The sequence below is a fragment of the Trematosphaeria pertusa genome (assembly GCF_010094035.1).
Source record: "Trematosphaeria pertusa strain CBS 122368 unplaced genomic scaffold BU26scaffold_12, whole genome shotgun sequence".
NCBI classification, from domain to species: domain Eukaryota; kingdom Fungi; phylum Ascomycota; class Dothideomycetes; order Pleosporales; family Trematosphaeriaceae; genus Trematosphaeria; species Trematosphaeria pertusa.
Window position 1 is genome coordinate 867,662 of NW_022987223.1, and position 18,195 is coordinate 885,856.

Genomic DNA, 18,195 nt, shown 5'->3' on the forward strand with positions numbered 1-18,195 from the left:
GGCCGTAAGAAGGTAGTACCGCGCCACAGGCACTTGTATGTACAGTACCACCACAGCTCCGCGCGGAGCTCCTCGCAGAAAGCCTCCAGACATCAGCCTAATGCCGCACCTACAATTGGGCCAGATAACATAGCACGTCTCTGAGAAACGCACGCTCGCGCAGCCCCGCGGGAGCATCTCCGTGCAGCAGGCCTGCCGTCATACGCCCCTCCCAGCTCCAAATAAGCAATTACGCCCATCAGAATTGTCAAATGCCGATTTAAGCTCTCCGGGGAGAAAGCACAGTGTCAGAGTGGAGCGGCCAGCGAATTTCCGCGCCCTTATCAGGATCGTCCGTGCACAGGCGCCAAGAGCGCGATAAGGCACCACACACCCTGGCTAGATTGGAGCAAGGGGTTGGCTAGCGGAGATGCAGAGCGTGGGCGTCATTTCTCCGGCTAGGGATGAGGTCGCGGAAGGGATGTAGTGTATCGAGATCTGGAGCATGTTTGGGAAGATCATGGCTACTGAGGAGAGATGGGGTGCTGGGTGCTTGAGCATCAGCATTGTGTAGGAAAGGGCGATATGCTCGGGGCTACGAAAGAGAGGAGCACCCTTTCGAAACTAAGATCGAAGTCGTAGTCGTAGTCGTAGTCGTAGTCGTAATGGCTATGTACAAACAAGCACACTATGCGCCCACAGATGCTCCTAAAGCACCAAAAACACAACCTGCTATGCGGAATCGCAACCCGCCTTTCCAACAACACACCCAGGCACACCAGAAGTCTACACCCTCTAAAAGAACAACAGATCGTCATCCGGCCACCCCTGCTCATTCAAAGCCCGATGCGCACTCTTCTCCAACGCCTCCGGTCCACATATCAAGACCAACGACTCGCCCTCCGCGCCCCTAGCACAGTGCGCTTTAAGAAGCGGGCCCCCTATCCGGCCCCTGAGTCCCGTCCAGTCATCTGGACCTTGGGTAAGAGTATACAATAGCTTACACCTGTCCACGTTGTCCCGTGCAAAGACATCCAGATCCTCTTTGCAGAGAATGTCTTCGACGAGGCGGTTGCCGTTGAGTACGACGCACGTCGTAGGATCCTGCTTGTCCTGCATAACTGCACGTAGGACTTGGAAGATAGGCGTTATGCCGGAGCCGCCGCAGATCATGAAGAAGCGCTTTACTCTTCGCTCTTTGCCGTTGACCGTGCAGAGACCGCGGCGGAGGTATTCGAACTTGCCAATGGGGCCCTTAAATTCGACAAAGTGTCCGATCGGGATAGCATCCAACGCTTTGGTCATCTTGCCGCCTGCTCGCTCCTTAGTATCGTAGTACACTTTAACGAGGACGTCGCAGTATCCTTTCTTTGTGGTTTCCGATATCGGCGTGTAGGAGCGGATGATAGATTCACGGGTAACTGGGTCCTTTAGCCGGATCATGAGATGCTGCCCGGTAGGGAGGCCGAGAGGTTGCTCATCGTAATCTAGCCTGAAGGTGAAGACGCGTGTGTCCCATGACACGGCAACCTTGGAGTGGAGGATCGCCTTGTTCCAGACGCGGCTGTCAAGGAAGACGGGACGTGGTTTGTCCGATGTGGTGGTCGGTTCGCCTTCCGCGAGGATGCGGCGGGATGCTTCGTCGAGTGAGCCGATGTGGTAGTCTGGCATCATAGCTTTGGCAGTTTCGCTGTCTGATTGGTGTCAACATGGGCATCCTCGTACACACTGCTCGCGCTAAACTTACGAATCGCCATGAATTCATCCGTACTATCCAGTCCCGCCGCCGAAATAATGCTCTGCGCACCACCAGGGTGATCTTCCAGAAACTTCGTCCCATCGTACACCTCGCCATTAACGACGAACCACAGCTTCTCCGCGTTATCGTGTTTTCTCAGTTCATCGATCGAGATCTCGTGGTCGACACCGTCCTTCGTCATCTTGATCTCTTTCGGGGCTTCTGTTTCCACCACATCTGCCTCTTCACCCTCTATCTTCTCGCCCCAATAGCCGTTCGTTAGGTTCCCGCCTGCCTTCTTCACCCTGTCCATCCAACCTCCAGGGATAAGCGCAGGCTGTGTCGGATGCTCGAAGCGTAGTGTGCCGTGCTCGTTGTGGATGACTATGCGATACCATGGGTTGTTCATCATGCCCAGAACCGACCAGTACATATCTCTTGGCTGCATGTTCATGCTCTCATCCATCGCTCGAACGATAATGTCCTTTGCGTCCTTTAACTCCTCAACCAGCACGTTTAGATTCCAGAAGCACCAACAGAAGCAGGTTTCCCGCCAATCCATGTCGAGCCGTCCGCCAAAGAGCTCCTTGTCCTCGAACGCCCGATACCTATCCTCCGCGTATTCGATGTTGCACAGACGCCAGTGCTTGCCCTGGTCGATGGAGACTTGCACGCGAGTTATGCGACGCCCGCCACCGCTGTACGCATAACCTCTTATTGTGTACGTCTCTAGAGCTTTGGAGAGGTCAAGCGTCTCGCCGTGCGCCGGGCATGCTGTTGCTGAATTTGGGCTTAGGTCATAGATTGCGTAGCGCTCATCCTTCCACCAGGCTTTGTTTTTCGCAGCCTCGTCCGGGTCAATCATGGTGCTGTACTCATCAGCCAATATTCCATTCAGTTTCGCCGAGAGACTTACGGGAGAACTCTATTATCGTAGATGTGATACCAGTTATCGCTTGGTTCAGCAGTGATGATAAGCTTCTTTAACCACTTCACACTCCGACCTCCAATCTGGCCTGGAATGACCGCTCGTAGTGGCTGCCCATGATCCGGCCTTAGCATCTCTCCGTTCATCTTGTGGGCAAGCATGATTCCGCGATTGGAGTCCATGACCCAGTTGAGCTTGACTGAGGTGCCGTAGTAGCCGTTAGGCTGAAACGAATTAGCCTTCCACCTCTATGCTGTGAGCGAAGCATACCAATTTGTCGGCACCTTCCATGCACACATATCTTGCTCTCCTTAGTGGTTTCGCTCTCTCAATAACGTCCCTCATCACCACGCCGGTGAACAACGCCGTTGATACGCCAGCTGGGCCCCATGAGAAACCTTTCGACTTGCGAACTACATTTTGTTCTTTTCTCCTGTTACCCGCACATACGAGTGTGATCGGATACGTGACGTTCTCATAATCAGACAAGAGTTCTTTGAGAGTGATCTTCAAAGGATTGGCTACCATGCTGTTGCATAGGTTAGCAGCCGATGCATCTATAGCCTGAGCACATACCCCTCTACTGTAAACTCCCAATTGGGAATATCTTCGTCTCGAACAACCGGTACCGCTCCATGATTCCGCACATAGAATAGTTCCGGACTAGTCAAGAATCCTTCGTTGAAGAGATCAGTCAACGGCGCTTCAACATTGAAAGGATGAACGCCGGTTAACCGAATTAAACGAGGATCCCGCGGTACATGTGAGTCCGGTGTCGGCTGGTCCACGTCGAGTACCTTCGCAGGGACTTTAGTCGGCGGTGGGAGTGGAAAGTTGAGTAGGTCCTTCCCGTCGTCGAAGGTCTTGTCATCTTCGCCGTCGATTACGGTTTCGGGCGGCGTAGGAGGCAGTGTAACGTCCTTCCGGTCCATGGGCACATTGTGGGTTTCGACTTCCAAGCTCATGTTTGCGCGTTGCGAGATATCAGATAAGGTAATTTCCGGACAGGAGCAGGAAACAGGGTATAGCGCCTAGAAAACGGTACAAAACATGTACGATGTCGTGTGATGGTACCGACAGTGCGCCCTGTATCTATGAGGCATAGACGGCAACAGGCGTGGAAGGGATGTGAAGAATGTGGCGCTTCGACACAAGTAGAAGTTGCCGGATTCCAGACCGCCCAGCTATAGGGCACAAGAGTCTAGCACCGCGCACTAGCTGGTCGTACCCCCTCTCGTTTTTCGTCATGCTCGAGGCCGCGAGTGCCAGCCCGGAGAAAGGTAATCTGCTTTGGTTCGGCAGCGGGAAGGCGGCGGCGCGACATCATCCGTAAAAGCAATAAGCGCGATCAGTTAGATCTGTGGGGAAGCCGGAAGCCCTGCCCATCGATGCTGTCATACTCGTCCGACGAATGCATCGTAGAGCCCAAAGGTAGGGCGATTTTCCCGCACACATGCATCCTTATCTTCTGCCCTTAAGCGACCCAATCCGGAAATAACGCGCCGGCAGTCGAGAGCCTTTAGCGAATCTACGGAAGCAGCATATAAACATCGTCTATGCAGCTAGCCCGCTTCCGCCGTGGAGTTGCGAAGCGTTCCTGGCCCAGGCATGCGACATCCCACTGAGGATGTTTCCTGGCGGCGGAGATGCTTGATGCACAGTCGGCAAACCGCCCGTGGAGAAGGCACTACAAGTATTTCCCTATCGCTCGAGATGAAGGCCGTGAACGTTGCTGATGCAGTGAGTCGCCATGGTCTGATGATTTCGTGTCACGGTGGGTTCTCTCGCAGCATCGTCAGCCGTTGTTCTTCCCGCGCTCGCCTCCTAGACTGCGTCTCTTTTCCTCATGTCGTCTCTCTCGTGTTTGCTTTCTTCTGTAGGCATCGAGAACCGCCAAGCAGGTTCTCTGCAGCAGGAATCCAACCTTCGCCTACAGATGCGTCGACGTCGCGCTGGCCGCGCTCGGCGCTCCGCGGAAGCATCTGGGCACGAACAAAGAACGGCGACGCTCACGTTGTCCACGGAGAACTCGAACACAGGCGGTTGTTGGGATTCGATGGGTCAGAGCGATCGGATAAAAGTCAGAGATAAGAGAAGAGTACATGTGTGGAACGATTGTGGTTCTTGCACGGAGGAACTAGGACTCCGCGTCGTTGCTTCTCCGCGGGAACGCACGATGGCGCGGCGCTTGCCGAGACAAACCCGAGCTAACGTCGCTGCAGCGGTACCGAGAGCAGAAATCAGAATGAAACTCTCTTGAAAACTTTCTCATTTACAAGGTTCGTCGATTGGATAGCTAGAGTAGAGAGAGACGGTCGCGCGCACGCAGCTACAGGTCGCCAAAGACATTCTAAATGCCTTCTGTGAGCATCTCTAAACTTTCCCGAAGTCGCTCAGGTACAGCTTCTTCCCAAATACTTCGCCCTCACCTTCCAGCTTGACGCCATCTCCATCCATGACCCTCAGAAGCCTGGGCCAAATCACGATCTCAGCCGGTACCAGAGTGCTTGCGATATTGGTCCCAGTGCCAGTACTCTCAACACTGCCGGTTCCGTGGGACTCGAGCTGGCCGTCTCCTTTGCCGTGCTCAGCGGCGCGGTCTGACGTCCAGTCAAAGCTCCAGAAGCTGGGCTGACTGAACAGCGTAAACGCGAACTTGGCACCCTTCCTAAGTAAGTCTCTAAGTTCCGCGAGCCTAGCGCCTTTTCCATGGCCGGCGTCGTGGGAGATAGCGTAGGTTGCGAGGAGAGGGTCGAGATCCTTGAGCGCACGCTCGATATTGACCGTGCGAGAATCGAAGTCGAGAAAGGCATCCGCAACGTAGGTTGAATGCAGCAGCGTAGCTGAGATTTGTTTCCAGCGTGACAGCAACGCGAAGAAGGTGGGATTTGGCTCGTACATCCCCAGAGTCACTGCGCCTTTTCCGAGGGAGAAACTCTGAAAACATTCGACAAGCTCCGGGGGAAGGAAAGTGCTGCCAGGGCTGCTGCTGATGCCCAGCTTCAGCAACAGGCTCCTGCTCAAGATAGTCCAGCTAATGCACAGCGCCAGAGTCGCCAACCGCGTCTTCGCGTCGCCCAAAAGGGTGAGCATGATGGGCCATGTTAGCGTTAGGCCGGTACTGCATGCTCAATTACGGCCTGTGATGTGCCTAGATCTACCGGCTCGGTGCCATAGAATTTCTGGACATGCGCGACGATGGTATGGTACAGGTCAAAGAACTCTTCTGATATGACGATGTCGGGAAGAGGCTCTTGTACGCCTGTGATAGGAGGGGGTGTCGCAGGAGTAGGCAAGGAGAGAACAGGCGAATGTGGATGTGAGCTGCGTGCGGCCGATGACCGCCGTCCTGAGTCTCCCGAATGGCTCTTCTTGTGCCGAAATTTGTGAAAGATGGATGGCCGATGCGATTTGGTCCGCTCGCTCTCGTGCGGAGGCTCCGGCAGAGAAGTGTGTGTTTCGGTCATGATGCGGGTTCTGTTACGGAGGCGTCGATGACCCTAGCGGTCAATTGAATAGGACAGGCACAATACTTGTAATTAACAAGGGCCCATCCATCTGTACGACGTGAGACGAACGGATGGTTTGAGACTGTCGCCCCAATGTTTCGGTGACATTAAACCATGGAAAGTTTCAAAGGGGCAGAGGGCTGTTGTTCACCTTTCTCGGAAGGAAACAGTCACTCGCCACGTGCTTCCGAAGCATGCGACAAAGGAATCCAATGTAACCTTTAGTGCCCAGATGCGGTAGCATTCCAGAAACGGCCAAGTCTGGCAAGGAGCCAGTTCACGGCCTTTGTTGCTAGCATCGTCGACTTAGCCCATGAACCTTTCTGCAGACAGTGGTCCGACCCGGACCTGACCATGAAGCCGTTTCCGAATTGCTTCTGTCCTTTCTCTCATTCGATCTTTGGTTTTCTGCTTCGCGTGGGCTTTATCGTATCTCCCTTTCGTTCCGTGTTTGATCCTGGTAATCATGTCACCTGCTTTGCCTTTGGTCAGGTCATCTGGTCTCAACTGATCTTCCTCCGAGCGGAACTTATTCAGAAAGTCCACTTGGGCTTGCGAGGCTCGGCTCCGGCGCCATGACTGATTTTTCGATATCCATTTATACTCGAAAGCTTCCGAGGCAAAAGTATCGGCGGCGTGCACAACATGCTCGAATGATTCGCCCTCTGCCACCACTCTGGGAGTAGCATATGGGCTCTTAGCCTTCACACCAGCAGGAAGTCTCCAGTAGTACTTGACTCGAAACCCGCCCTCTCTAGTGCCCGCGGGCTCTATAACGAGGTAGTTCCCGCTGTTAGTGCCTAGGACGAATTTGCCATCGCCAACACCAACCCAGGCAAATTCGCTGATTCTTCGGATGACCTGGTCTCCTGAAGTGTCTGCGATCAGATCATGCACCGAGTCATAGTCGGTGAACGTGATGGATCCGGGCAGCTTTCTTGGGGCAAGTGGACTCTCAAGCTCGGACGCTTCCTGCTCCCGCTGCTTTTCCTGGTCCTTCCGTTCTTTGAGTTCCGCCATGACTTTAATGTCTGCCTTTTCCACGATCTCAGCAGGGTCCAGGCCGAACAAGGTAGGCGTAGAGACAACACCTGTGTTGAGAGCTGATACCATGTCAATGATGTGGCAATTCTCTTTACCCTTGTGCAATCGCATCCCTCGGCCGATCATCTGCACAAGCAAATTGCGGGACTTGGTCGGCCGAGCCAAGAGGACGCAATCAATGTTCGGTATATCGGTCCCTTCAGTGAAAACACCGCAGTTGAGGAGCACCGGAAACTCTCCATTCCTGAAAGCGTCCACCCGGGCACTGCGGGTCTTAGCGGGCGTGTCTCCGGTGACGAATTGTGCTCGGATACCGTACTGACGAAACTTGGCGGTCAAATTCGCGACGTGGCTAAGATCAACGCAGAAGATGATGGTGGACTTTCGCTCTTTTGCTTTAGCCATCCACGCCTTCACTACGAGCTCATTTGTCTGGTCGGTATTGATGGCTCGCGACAAGGCACCGGTTTGGAAGTCGCCATTGGTCCCAGTCCCGACCGCGGTCAAGTCAGCCTTGGTCTCGACTGTCGTGAAGACCACATCGGAAAGCCAGTTCTCTTCGATCATGTCTACGTAGTCGCTGCTGTTGTCAGCTGAGATAGCCTGTTATAGCGGCCATTCGTACCGATGATACACAATGTGATCAATAACAGCGCCGAGCTTTCGGCCGTCGAAGCGCGAGAAGGTGGCAGATACACCCACTAGAGCAGGGGCTGCGACCTGGTCCCAGTCTGCGGCATGTCGCAACCCAAAATGCTCCATGACGTCGAGATACTGTTGGCTCACAATATGGTGTGCCTCGTCCACCAACACCAGCTTGTATCTCGAGGGATCAAACTTGAGCACCCGGTCGCCAGACATGATGCTCTGGATGGAAGCCACGGTGATGTCGGCCGCGCCAGACGCGTGGTGGCTGCCCATCTCTATGTCGACGTGTTTGTGCGGGTATGCGAGGGTGCAGTGGCGGGCGGCCTGCTCGACCAGTTCGCGGCGGTGGGCGAGGATGAGCGTCTGCGACGCAGGATGGACGGCGGGGATGCGGTCGATCAGGTGCGTGAAGATGACCGTCTTTCCAGCCCCTGTGGCCAAAGAGACGCCCAATCTCTTGTGGCCCTTGTCGAGATACGACAGCACCGCCTGGATGCATTCCTCCTGGTATTCGCGGAGCGTTATCTGCAGCGGCGAGACGGGCGCGGCGGGCGGGCCGGCTGCTGTCGACGCGTCCCTTCGCGGAGGGTGGACAGGCGCGAGACGCGTCCGCCTGAATGTGCCCAGCGCAGAGCGCGAGAAGCGGAACATGAAGCGTGGAGGCAGGAAGGAGCGAAGGCTGCGCGCAGTCACGCTTTTCCCGGTCGTGCCTGCGCTGCCGGGACCTGTCCGGCTTGGCGCGCCACACTACGAACTGCGCGCCTTCACCAGCACAGGCACGCCTCTTTACAACTCACCATGCAGTCACCTCCTCGAATCCGCATGCCCAACGCTTTGAGCGTCTCGAAAGAGAGCTCTAGCAATCCTGCGCTATGACGCGGCCCGATCTTTGGTACAAGCTGCACCGGAAACCAACCCCCGACACCGATTTTGAGCCCCCCGAAGACGCACATGAGCCGAGCGCTGACCCGTCGCCTTCTCCTCGAAAGCGTCGTCGAATTGGATCCGCCGACCTGCGCGACCGCGACCGCAGGGCACATCTCGATGGCCAGTACCGCGATGCCTACCGGGTCTTGTTCAACGAAGCCGTGAACGATGCAGCTGCACGATTCGCCCAGCACGATTCTGACCAGCCCGAAAGCTCCCAATTTGGGGCATCAATATGGTCCGCCGAGGAGCAGCAGTTGTTCTTTGGGGCCCTGGAAAGACTGGGCAAGGATGATATACCGGGCATTGCACGAGCGGTTGGAACGAAGAGCATCCCAGAAACGCGGGAATTCCTCTTGATCCTTCGGAATGCCGCTGCTGAGTGGGAGGTGAAGCCACGCCCGCGCGATGCAAAGGGAAAGCAAACGGGCGGACAGCAGACGGAGATCGCTGCTGCGATAGAAATTGGTGGCGAGTGCGAGCGTCACCTAGAGCTGGCAGGCGATGCTCTAGCATGGTATCAGGAGCGCGATGAGGCAAAGCAGGAGCTGGAGCGTCATGGTAGGTGTTGGCTCATAACGCCCGAGATAGCAGAAGAGGTCGAGGATGCAATTCGCACTGCCCGACTACTTGACTACGAAGACGACGACTACCGTTCAGGAGACCACTCCGACGTTCCAGAAGTCAATCAGGACGTTCCAGAAGTCATCCAGGACATTCCAGAAGCAAAACTTCTCGTGCCCGAGGCTCTTCTTTGGCTTTCGAAGTTTTACTTCATGAATCCACACCCAGCCGTGCAATACCCCTGGCCGCACTGGACGGAGCTTGCATCGGAAATCGCTAGGGAACCATCAATATACCGCACGGCCTTCAGTGATTTCTATAGGCTGGTTGTCTCGCTTACTAAGCGGCTTGTGCAAGCAGCTATTATTCAAGCGACCTCCAGGATCCGGTCGCAAGGACTTCGGGTCCAGAAGGGTAGCCTCCCTTTCATAAAGAGAAGAGATGCCCTTGCTGCCATCGACATTCTAGGGCTGAAGAGAAATGCAAGGGACAGGTGGAGGGGGGTGGCGAGACGTTGTGGTCTTCGAGTGTTGCAGGCTAAGCCGAGCCTCGTAGTCTCGGGTAGAGGAGCGATAGAGGTCCCATGGGATGAAGTGGAGCAGGCTCTAGCGTCTGTTGAGCTCCCGATGGAGCCTATCAGTGCGGACGAAGAAACAGCTGAACTTATATCAGGAACGGGAGGTCAGGACTTCAAGGCCAGAGCTGTACGCAGCGGGACACCGCTTCCCACCGCTCAGCCCGTCTCCTCTGATGACTCCGAAGAAGACCACGACCCGGACAACACAGATGAAGATGAGCAGTCAGATGCGTTCCAACCACCATCCAATCGATCTTCTGAGAGCACCAATCTGCCCTTACCTAAGCCTGCAGAGCACACATCCCACCACCTAGAGCTTGATCTTGATCTCGAGCTCGAGAACGAGAACGAGAGACTGGAAGACCTTGATCGGAAAGCGAGCGGGCAAGAAGAGCAACATCTCCTGAGTGTCCTCGGCATTAGTTCCTCTGGGAGCCTAACCTCAGTCTCAGCCAAACGCAAACGCGGCGGCCAACCAGGACGCAAGCTTTCAGGAAACAAGCCCATTGATGAGGCTGATGATTGGCGGAGCTGGACCCGCTACCACGCTGAGTGGGAGGAATTTCGCAGCCCCTTACCCGCCTCTAGCTTTCTCCGAAACCAGAAGCAGGACAGCCCTGCCAGACTTCTCGAATCTGCCCTACCGGACGATTCAGAGTCTAGTGTCAGCAGCGGTCAGTCTTCTAGCTCTTCTAAGCGGAACACAAGCAGGGCTGGTAGGATCGAAATACCCGTTCGGGGCGCACGGGCATATGCGGCTATGCAAGAACGATTTTCCCTCTCTGAGGAACCAGAGCCTGATCAACTTCCATCTGATGCAGAGTCAAGGTACCCGGTACAGTCCGTCGAAGGTATAGACGACCAGGCATCAGTGCCTGCAACATCCGATGATGATGGAATGGACTGGGATGCCGGCTCGGATGGCGTCTAAGCTTATTTGACATGCTCACCATCTTCAGCACCTCTCGTAGAACCAGGCATACGGACGGGAACTACGCGAATCTGGTATCTGCGCTTCTGATGCCCAGGTGTACCGCTCGCCATTTGCCGAACTCTCTCATCATCTATCCGATCGGCAAAAATTACCGAGCCCATGTGCATGGGATCTTATCTCGAGAGAAGTGGAAACGGCCTAGGGTGGATTCCTTCAACACTTAGTATATATGAAATTGAATATATCGCTCACTCTATATCACAACACAACTGGGCAGGGTTTAGTTCGCCTGACGGACACACGGATCCGACAACCAGTGAGACGTAAATCCGGCAAAATGGCTGGAGACTGAATAACCAAGAATGACCACTCTTGTAGGCCAGAAATGCCTATCTATGATATTGCGAATTATAGTTATGTCGACCAGAGCTTGATTAATGTGATGCAGGTCGAGAGACGCCCGCGTTTTCAATGCTGTGCACCTTTAACAACGGTGCATGCCATTGTATCGACACCTACTTTTCCCCTTCACGAAACTTAGTCCCTATCGCATTCGCATGCGCCTGCAACGCCAGTTGATACTCGGTCGTTCTCACGATGTTTCGGTCCAGCGTTCTAGCGCTTTCAGCGCTCATAGGCCACGCAGCCGCGCAAAGCGGTACTGATCTCGACGAGCCGATGTTGAGAGGCGGAGGGATCAGAGGTCCCGGAGCCATGCTACGTTTCGGCTGTTCCCAGGTACTAACCCGCCGTGATGGGGAATTAGGGAAATTTGTATCTGATTCTTTAGGTTGTCATCGAGCGTCTTGACCCGTGCGTCGGCAAAGTCCCCAGTAGAAGTGCAGGAGAACACGAACTGAGCTGATGGGGTTGCTGTAGCCTTGTGAACCCCGGTATGCACCCGTCTACGCACATGCATCAAGTGGTTGGAGGGGTACGTCTACTCCACGGGGACGTTTTCTTCCTCTCCGCTTCATCTGCTAATTTCCGGCCTAGAACGCGTTTACTGCTTCAATGCCCGAAAGCGATATCTCTAAGCTGGCTTCCTGCACCACATGTCATTTCACCGAAGGTACCAAGCCCTCCGTGCAACGGGCCACAAAAAGCATACTGATGTATCCATCGACTTGTCCAACTATTGGACGGCAAACCTCTACTTCAAAGCCCGCAACGGCACCTACAAGCGCGTCCCACAGATGGCGAACCAATTCAACGACGGAGACAACGCCGGAATCACCATATACTACACTTCGCCTGCGGTGAACGCAACGACAGCTTTTAAGCCGGTAGGCCTAAACCCCTCATGTCGAGTCTTCTTGCTCAAACCTTCCTCATCTTCTAGGGCTTTCGCATGCTTACCGGCGACTCAATGAGGCGCACGTCTGAGAACTTGGGGAAGAACATGCAGCAGTGCTATCGCTGCTTCTCAGAGCCCAACTTTGGGGGCAGCATGTACTCTCCATGTCTAGACCCCAAGTGGGATACCGACTATTTCCCGAAGCAACCATGCCCCGGCGGTATCCGGTCGAACATTATCTTCCCACTGTAAGTTGCTGACCCGCTGCATCTTCACGGGGATGTGAGGGCCTGATGGTATTCCAGGTGTTGGGACGGAAAGAACCTCGATAGCCCGAGCCATCGCGATCACGTATCCCACCCGATTGGTGGTCCGACCCAATTCGCCATCGTCAACGGAACGTGTCCCCCCAGCCATCCAGTGAAGATCCCGCAGGTAATGCTAGAGGTACGTACTACACTACCTATCGCATGCATCCCCTCGCCCGAGAAATTAACCCTATGGGCAGGTTATGTGGGACACCACACCCTTTAACAAACCCGACCTTTGGCCAGAAGACGGCACCCAGCCCTTCGTTCTCTCAACCGGTGACGCGTTAGCCCTCCTTTCCACTGCTCTTCATGACCATTCCTAACGCGTGATAAGCTCCGGATTCGGCCAACACGGCGACTACGTCTTCGGCTGGAAAGACGACTCGCTCCAGCTCGCCATGGATAATCATTGCTACCTCCGCAACTGCACGAGGCTTACGGAGCAGGCGCCTAGCATCAAGAATAAGTGCCAGGTGCCGGATACTGTGGAGGAGGATGTGGATGGATGTGAGTTTTTTTTCTGCTTGATTGATGGGCGTGTGAGTGAGATTGGGAAAGATTGACTGACTGTTTGGTAGGGATGGATGAGCTTCCGGGGGGAGGGGTTGGGGCGTGATTGTTGGAGAGAGGGGACTGATGGCAGAAATTTATGGCGTATGTGGGTTTTTATACTGGATATCAAGCAGCAGTGGTTCGGTTCCGTGGAGGCGTGCCCTCGAGGTGCGAAGTGAACCGAATGCAGAAGATCGGAGTGGTGGTCTAGCATTCTGTGGCCCGAGTAGCCGGCTACATACGCTATATGAAAATGCAAGCATGTACGCTTGCTTCTATGGATCCTGAAGAGTCGGGATGTCGAAATTGTTGAGTAGGCTTTTCGCTGATGTTTAGGATAATAGCGCTCACGGTGCTTGAACCGATCTGCATCAGTAATATCTCCAAAGCCCTCGCATAAGTGTGGCGTGGGCTTAGTTTTACGACGGGTATGCTAATAGCTCAAAGTGGTTGGCTCAACTGTTTCGTCAGCGCCTACATGATCAATCCAGACGCAGTGCAACTTAGGGGCGGAAAGTGGGTGTCATTCTACATCTCATCCTGAGCCTGTCGGCCTCTTATTCGCTAACGTTAGCTCGCTTTTCCGCCTGACAAGAGTCTGAGGTTGGTCGGGAGTCGCCAAAGCTGAAAGGAGATGGGTTCCTTGTTTCAGGCAGTCCCAGGAATTTCAGAAGCGAGGCGGCTGGTCGTCGTCATATCTTGTGTGCAAGTTTGAAGAGGATGCGGACTCAAAGGAACCGGCTAAAAAATAACCTGAGCCGAGAAGGAGATGTGTGCTCCGAGCCTAGCGTGAATACCAAGGGGATTCGTGTCATTAGATACACATGCCTCAGCTAGCCTTGGGCAGATACCTCGTCCAGGTTTCGACATATACCCTCTCGTCTTGACGCCTCAGGGCTGCGAAAGCGAGTACCAAAATTACCAGCCGCACAACCGCATAGAGAAGTCCACAGCTGATAGTAATGAGTCTCGAGATGCTGTTAGTAGATGACTCCTTCTTTTGAAATGCCTCAAGGAAAGAATCGACGAAGTTACCTTGCTTCAGCAAATCCATAATGAGGATTACCTCGTTTCGCCAATGTTCGTTTATCTGGACTTCGGAGTCGCCGCCGTCCAGTCTTTCGGCTCGGTCCGATACGCAGGTTATACGGCATGCCGCCGAAGACGAGCTTGCTCTTAGCCCATAGTAACATGCTCTTGCAGGATACCATTCGAACGCAAATCGTCTTAAAAGAATAAGAGAAGGATCTGAATCCTCCAATTTGTGAAGCAACCTCAGCTGGGCGTAGATCTTCCTGTTGAGTACTGACATGGCCGCCTACATTTCGGCATGAATGCATTAGCAATGCTGGAGCTGCTGGCTTCAGAATTGGACGACGCAAGGAAGCTGGTGAAGAATAGGATCGCAATGGGAAGGCTTACCACATCGGGTCGCATGGGGCTCACCACACATACAAAGCCGTACCTGAAGATCTTTGCGTTGTTATTAGAGCCCGGATCATCATACCTAGATCGGTCGACCTGCGCCCTCTTCTTTTTCAGCTCGATCTTGAGCTCTTGATGACGTCTTTGAAGAGCTCTTTTCAGCTACCCCACGAGAAAGGCATTCGAGATCAAATTTATCAGAGGGATGATGGCAGAGAGGGCGCTGGCAGATATCCAGACCACTTTCTCAATATTCGTTGGAAACTCGGTTCCCCAAGCTGCGCAGTGGAGGCCACCGAACGCCATAGTCGATATTGTGAGCCAGTACGAAATAACCAGCATATTAGTTTGGGTTTTCTTCATAGTATCGTTACCGATCCTGTGGACAGCGCCGTTTTCAGGGGATGACGGCAATAGCAAGCGTACAAAAAAGGCTTCCAAGTTCTCGGTTTCCAGTGACCATGCAGTGCATACTGTTTCGAGCTCGTTTCGTAGCCCATCTGGTACTGGAACGAGCACCGGTAGCTCAACATCCTTCGGCTTAGACCAATTGGCGGCATACGTCACAATAACTAGAGCTGCAAAAGCCACTGTGCATATTTCGAGTTGAGTTACGGGCAACCGCCGTACAGCCCTCGTAATGACTGAAACTACGAGCCACGATATCTGGCCGGCAGCAACAGTCTTGACTAGCCAATCTGCCTTTGATCTATCCCGTATTTCGTCGACAGAGAGCTGGAGAAATGGAAGTGGGTCGTGCATTTCCTTGAGGCAGCAATCTACCATGTCGCTGGCGGTGACCGGGCGGGAATAGGAGTCTGTTAGCCAGACAAGCCCACCCATATTGGCGAAATAGGAATGCGTCAAAGTCCAGGTGCGCCTCTTTTCGGCCAAACTGGTGTAGTAAGTGGATTGACTGTCCACGGATTCGCCCGTTGATTCGCTCGACCTTTGCAGTGAGTAAGCGGATTGGCTGTTCACAGCTTCGCCAGATACTTCTTGCGCTGACGTCTCCGATTTGCCATCGCCGTCGTCAGCTTTGTTGAAAAAGTTGAAGAATTGCCACAATAGCCTCACCCCCCGCCCAAACGCGACGTTCCATCCTCCAAGGTCTTCCGTGTTGGACATCGTCCGCAAATCTTCCACGGCTGTCCGCAGCTCGCACATGGCCTTGGAAAAGATAAACTCAGGAAACAGGATAGTAATAGCCATCCATTTTATTTTTCGTTTCACTTTCTTCCACGTTGTATCTTTTATGGAGGGAACGTTGAGATGTAATATCGTCCAGGTGCAGGCGAGTATTGTTGTTAGACAGGACCATATTAGAGCGAGCGTACCACGCTCCTTGGGTCCATCCCGCCAGCCCGACTGATGAGATTCTGTTGGCGGTGCCTCCGTTTGGGTGATATTCCGGCTTTGGGCTACCGCAAAGGGAGATAAAATGACCCAGACGATCACAGCCCACAAGGCTGGGTGGCGTATTGTCTTCATGTGGAGTCCAGTGAAGAGGACGATCTAGGAGGCTGAAAGGAGCAGTCGATAGACGGCAGTAAGCGTGTGTGCTTGGGAAGGCCGATACCTTCAGGAGAAAAAACGAAGGAATGATGGGGTATGAATAGGTAGCGTAGCTGAGGTTGGCCGACCAGGCTGAAATCGCTAACGCTTGCCAAGAAGACGAGTCCCCAAGCCACCGCGCCTCACGGTGTAGAATTCTCCAGATAGAACGACGTGTGCAACAGCTACCCTAGAGGCTTTCGCAGGTGCGTACAATAGTCGAGCTAATCTTTCTTACTTGTCCGGCGAACCCTTAGATCCGGTGAATTCCCTACCGCAAGAGACGCCTTAATCACTGCGCCCAATTGACGCGCACTTCAGCATCTCTTCTGCAGGTCTCCATTAACGTGGCAACTAGTTCAGGACCTTGTATCTCTGAGATGTGCAGCCCAACAATGACAAGCTGTAAAGTGCTCCGAGCCTCGCACTATGGCTCACCTAGAAAGAAAGCATTGCTCTGGTTTCAGCCTTGCTAGCTAGGCGGCTGGACAAGTAGAGGAGATGACTTGCTGTGAGAGCACGAGAAAGGCACATTCGCGAATAAGGACGAACAGTACCCGACCAAGTATATCAGGGGGGATAGCAGGTGAAGGTGGAACGCTAGTGAGAAGCAGCAGTTGGAAGGAAGACGACGAGAACGCACGAGTCATGGCATTCGCTTGCTTAAGTCTCTCGCGAGTCAGTCACCCCGTCATTCCCCGCGCCTCCTCCAACCCTCCGTTTTCCTTACAACCTCTCCCTTCCAACACGGCTCATATACCCAAAACTACGCTCCAGTCTCCGAACCGCATGCCTTTCTCCCCCATCTCACTGTCGCACTCACAATGGCCACCCCACGCTCACCCCAATGCCCCTCGCTGCCGCCTGAACTCTGGATCCGCATCCTCTCCTACAACACCGACCTCACGCACCTCTGGACCACCTGCCGCCAAATCTCGCACTCCTTCCGCGCGTACACCGAGCAAGTCTTCGCCGAATCCGTCTTGCGCGACACGCACATCGACTTCCAGCTAGAGAAGTACAATCTAGGCGGCAAATCCAAGCGTCCCGAAATACCCACCTCGTTCTCGCATTTCGAACTCGGCGCGAAGCTGCACGGTGGAGGGAGAGATAAGAGCGTGGCGTGGTTCAAGGACAAGCGCAAGAAGGGGGATGTGGCGGGTGGGGCGGCAGGCATGGCGTACAAGAGGGTGATGCAGAGGTGGGAGGAGAATGTTCGCGGATGGAAGCCCGAGATGCCACACTATACCATAAGAGTCGGGAGCGTGGTGAACGACACCGCACTCCCCAATCTGACGATCAATATCGCCGACCGCGAAATCGGCTTCGACTGGCGGCGCATGTTCCAGCTCTTTTTCCGCGAGCAACAGCGCTTGCGCATTCTCAAGCAGAAATGGCACTCCAGCACCGCCGCGCAAATCCAACGAAACAACGCTCGCCTCGCAAAGGGCGAAAAGCTCGCTGCAGCCGACTACCCTCCACCGTGGCCTGCCGCCGAAGTCGAAATCCGGAAGGAGGTCCGCCGTGCGCGGCTAAAAGAACACTACAAGCACGACGAAGAAATGCTCTGGGCCATCGACAGCCTCGCACACTTCGAGAACCATGGCGCGGTCGGTGGAAGTGGGACGGCGTTTAAAATAAACCCTGATCTGCCTGGCGCTGGCGTGGGCGAGAAGTGGTTTGGCAGTGTGAATCTGGTTCAGGGGCTGTATTTGGATGAGTGGAGTTGCATGCATAGGACTGATACGAAGGTAGAGCATTTGAGGGGCGAAGGTGAGTACGATTTGTCTGTGAGCTAAAGCGGGAGCTTATATGTGGGCTGGAAAGGAAATGACTGGGGTTATGTGGACTATATTCCACCTCCTGATCTTGCTGAGATGCGTAGGACGCCGCCGGCGATGGTGCTGCTTCCGGTAGAAAGCACTGGACATCAGTTCAACGGGATGTGCTTTACCGGGAATTCGATGATCTAGGCTTGTCTGCGGGACGACAGCGTACTCGGCTAGGCGAGGTAAGGAAAGAAGGTTCAAGGTTGCGTCTTGCAACAAGTCTAAAAGAGTCTATTCGAGAAACAGAGATGTTAAGAGATGGGTATCCGTGTGCGTACCATCTACAAACCCAAGCAGAGATCACCACCAAAAACGCATCGAACATGGACACAAGAAAAGAAAACAGCACATTACCAACCCAACCCCCAACCTAACCTCC

The 18,195-nt window shown here is 54.1% G+C and overlaps 8 protein-coding genes across 8 annotated transcripts; 4 read left to right on the plus strand and 4 right to left on the minus strand.

Annotated features, from left to right (window-relative positions):
• Window positions 1-774: 774 nt before the first annotated feature.
• BU26DRAFT_433409 (nitrate reductase) lies at window positions 775-3,577 on the minus strand (the record flags this gene model as incomplete). The annotated part of the gene is made up of 5 exons (XM_033824031.1): window positions 775-1,673; window positions 1,727-2,586; window positions 2,634-2,869; window positions 2,916-3,174; window positions 3,222-3,577. 5 exons carry the CDS (start codon window positions 3,575-3,577, stop codon window positions 775-777), a joined length of 2,610 nt encoding a protein of 869 aa, XP_033680604.1.
• Window positions 3,578-3,931: 354 nt separating this feature from the next.
• On the plus strand, window positions 3,932-4,892 carry BU26DRAFT_71702 (uncharacterized protein). Its single transcript, XM_033836262.1, has one exon. It carries the CDS (start codon window positions 4,254-4,256, stop codon window positions 4,734-4,736), a length of 483 nt encoding a protein of 160 aa, XP_033680605.1. The 5' UTR covers window positions 3,932-4,253; the 3' UTR covers window positions 4,737-4,892.
• A 1-nt stretch (window position 4,893) lies between these two features.
• On the minus strand, window positions 4,894-6,123 carry BU26DRAFT_71738 (uncharacterized protein). The gene has a single exon (XM_033836263.1). It carries the CDS (start codon window positions 5,736-5,738, stop codon window positions 5,019-5,021), a length of 720 nt encoding a protein of 239 aa, XP_033680606.1. The 5' UTR covers window positions 5,739-6,123; the 3' UTR covers window positions 4,894-5,018.
• A 337-nt stretch (window positions 6,124-6,460) lies between these two features.
• Window positions 6,461-8,497, minus strand: BU26DRAFT_433304 (DEAD box family helicase; the record flags this gene model as incomplete). Its single annotated transcript, XM_033824022.1, has 2 exons — window positions 6,461-7,778; window positions 7,824-8,497. 2 exons carry the CDS (start codon window positions 8,495-8,497, stop codon window positions 6,461-6,463), a joined length of 1,992 nt encoding a protein of 663 aa, XP_033680607.1.
• Window positions 8,498-8,635: 138 nt separating this feature from the next.
• On the plus strand, window positions 8,636-11,202 carry BU26DRAFT_522016 (uncharacterized protein). The gene has a single exon (XM_033829685.1). It carries the CDS (start codon window positions 8,719-8,721, stop codon window positions 10,843-10,845), a length of 2,127 nt encoding a protein of 708 aa, XP_033680608.1. The 5' UTR covers window positions 8,636-8,718; the 3' UTR covers window positions 10,846-11,202.
• Window positions 11,203-11,562: 360 nt separating this feature from the next.
• Window positions 11,563-13,072, plus strand: BU26DRAFT_542341 (uncharacterized protein; the record flags this gene model as incomplete). Its single annotated transcript, XM_033831638.1, has 10 exons — window positions 11,563-11,586; window positions 11,639-11,661; window positions 11,728-11,782; window positions 11,845-11,920; window positions 11,974-12,134; window positions 12,191-12,393; window positions 12,451-12,592; window positions 12,654-12,739; window positions 12,791-12,963; window positions 13,035-13,072. 10 exons carry the CDS (start codon window positions 11,563-11,565, stop codon window positions 13,070-13,072), a joined length of 981 nt encoding a protein of 326 aa, XP_033680609.1.
• A 1,421-nt stretch (window positions 13,073-14,493) lies between these two features.
• BU26DRAFT_607821 (uncharacterized protein) lies at window positions 14,494-16,041 on the minus strand. The gene has a single exon (XM_033835790.1). The coding sequence runs from the start codon at window positions 15,922-15,924 to the stop codon at window positions 14,596-14,598; it is 1,329 nt and encodes a 442-aa protein (XP_033680610.1). The 5' UTR covers window positions 15,925-16,041; the 3' UTR covers window positions 14,494-14,595.
• A 615-nt stretch (window positions 16,042-16,656) lies between these two features.
• BU26DRAFT_71780 (uncharacterized protein) lies at window positions 16,657-17,997 on the plus strand. The gene has a single exon (XM_033836266.1). It carries the CDS (start codon window positions 16,812-16,814, stop codon window positions 17,784-17,786), a length of 975 nt encoding a protein of 324 aa, XP_033680611.1. The 5' UTR covers window positions 16,657-16,811; the 3' UTR covers window positions 17,787-17,997.
• The last annotated feature ends 198 nt before the right edge of the window (window positions 17,998-18,195 follow it).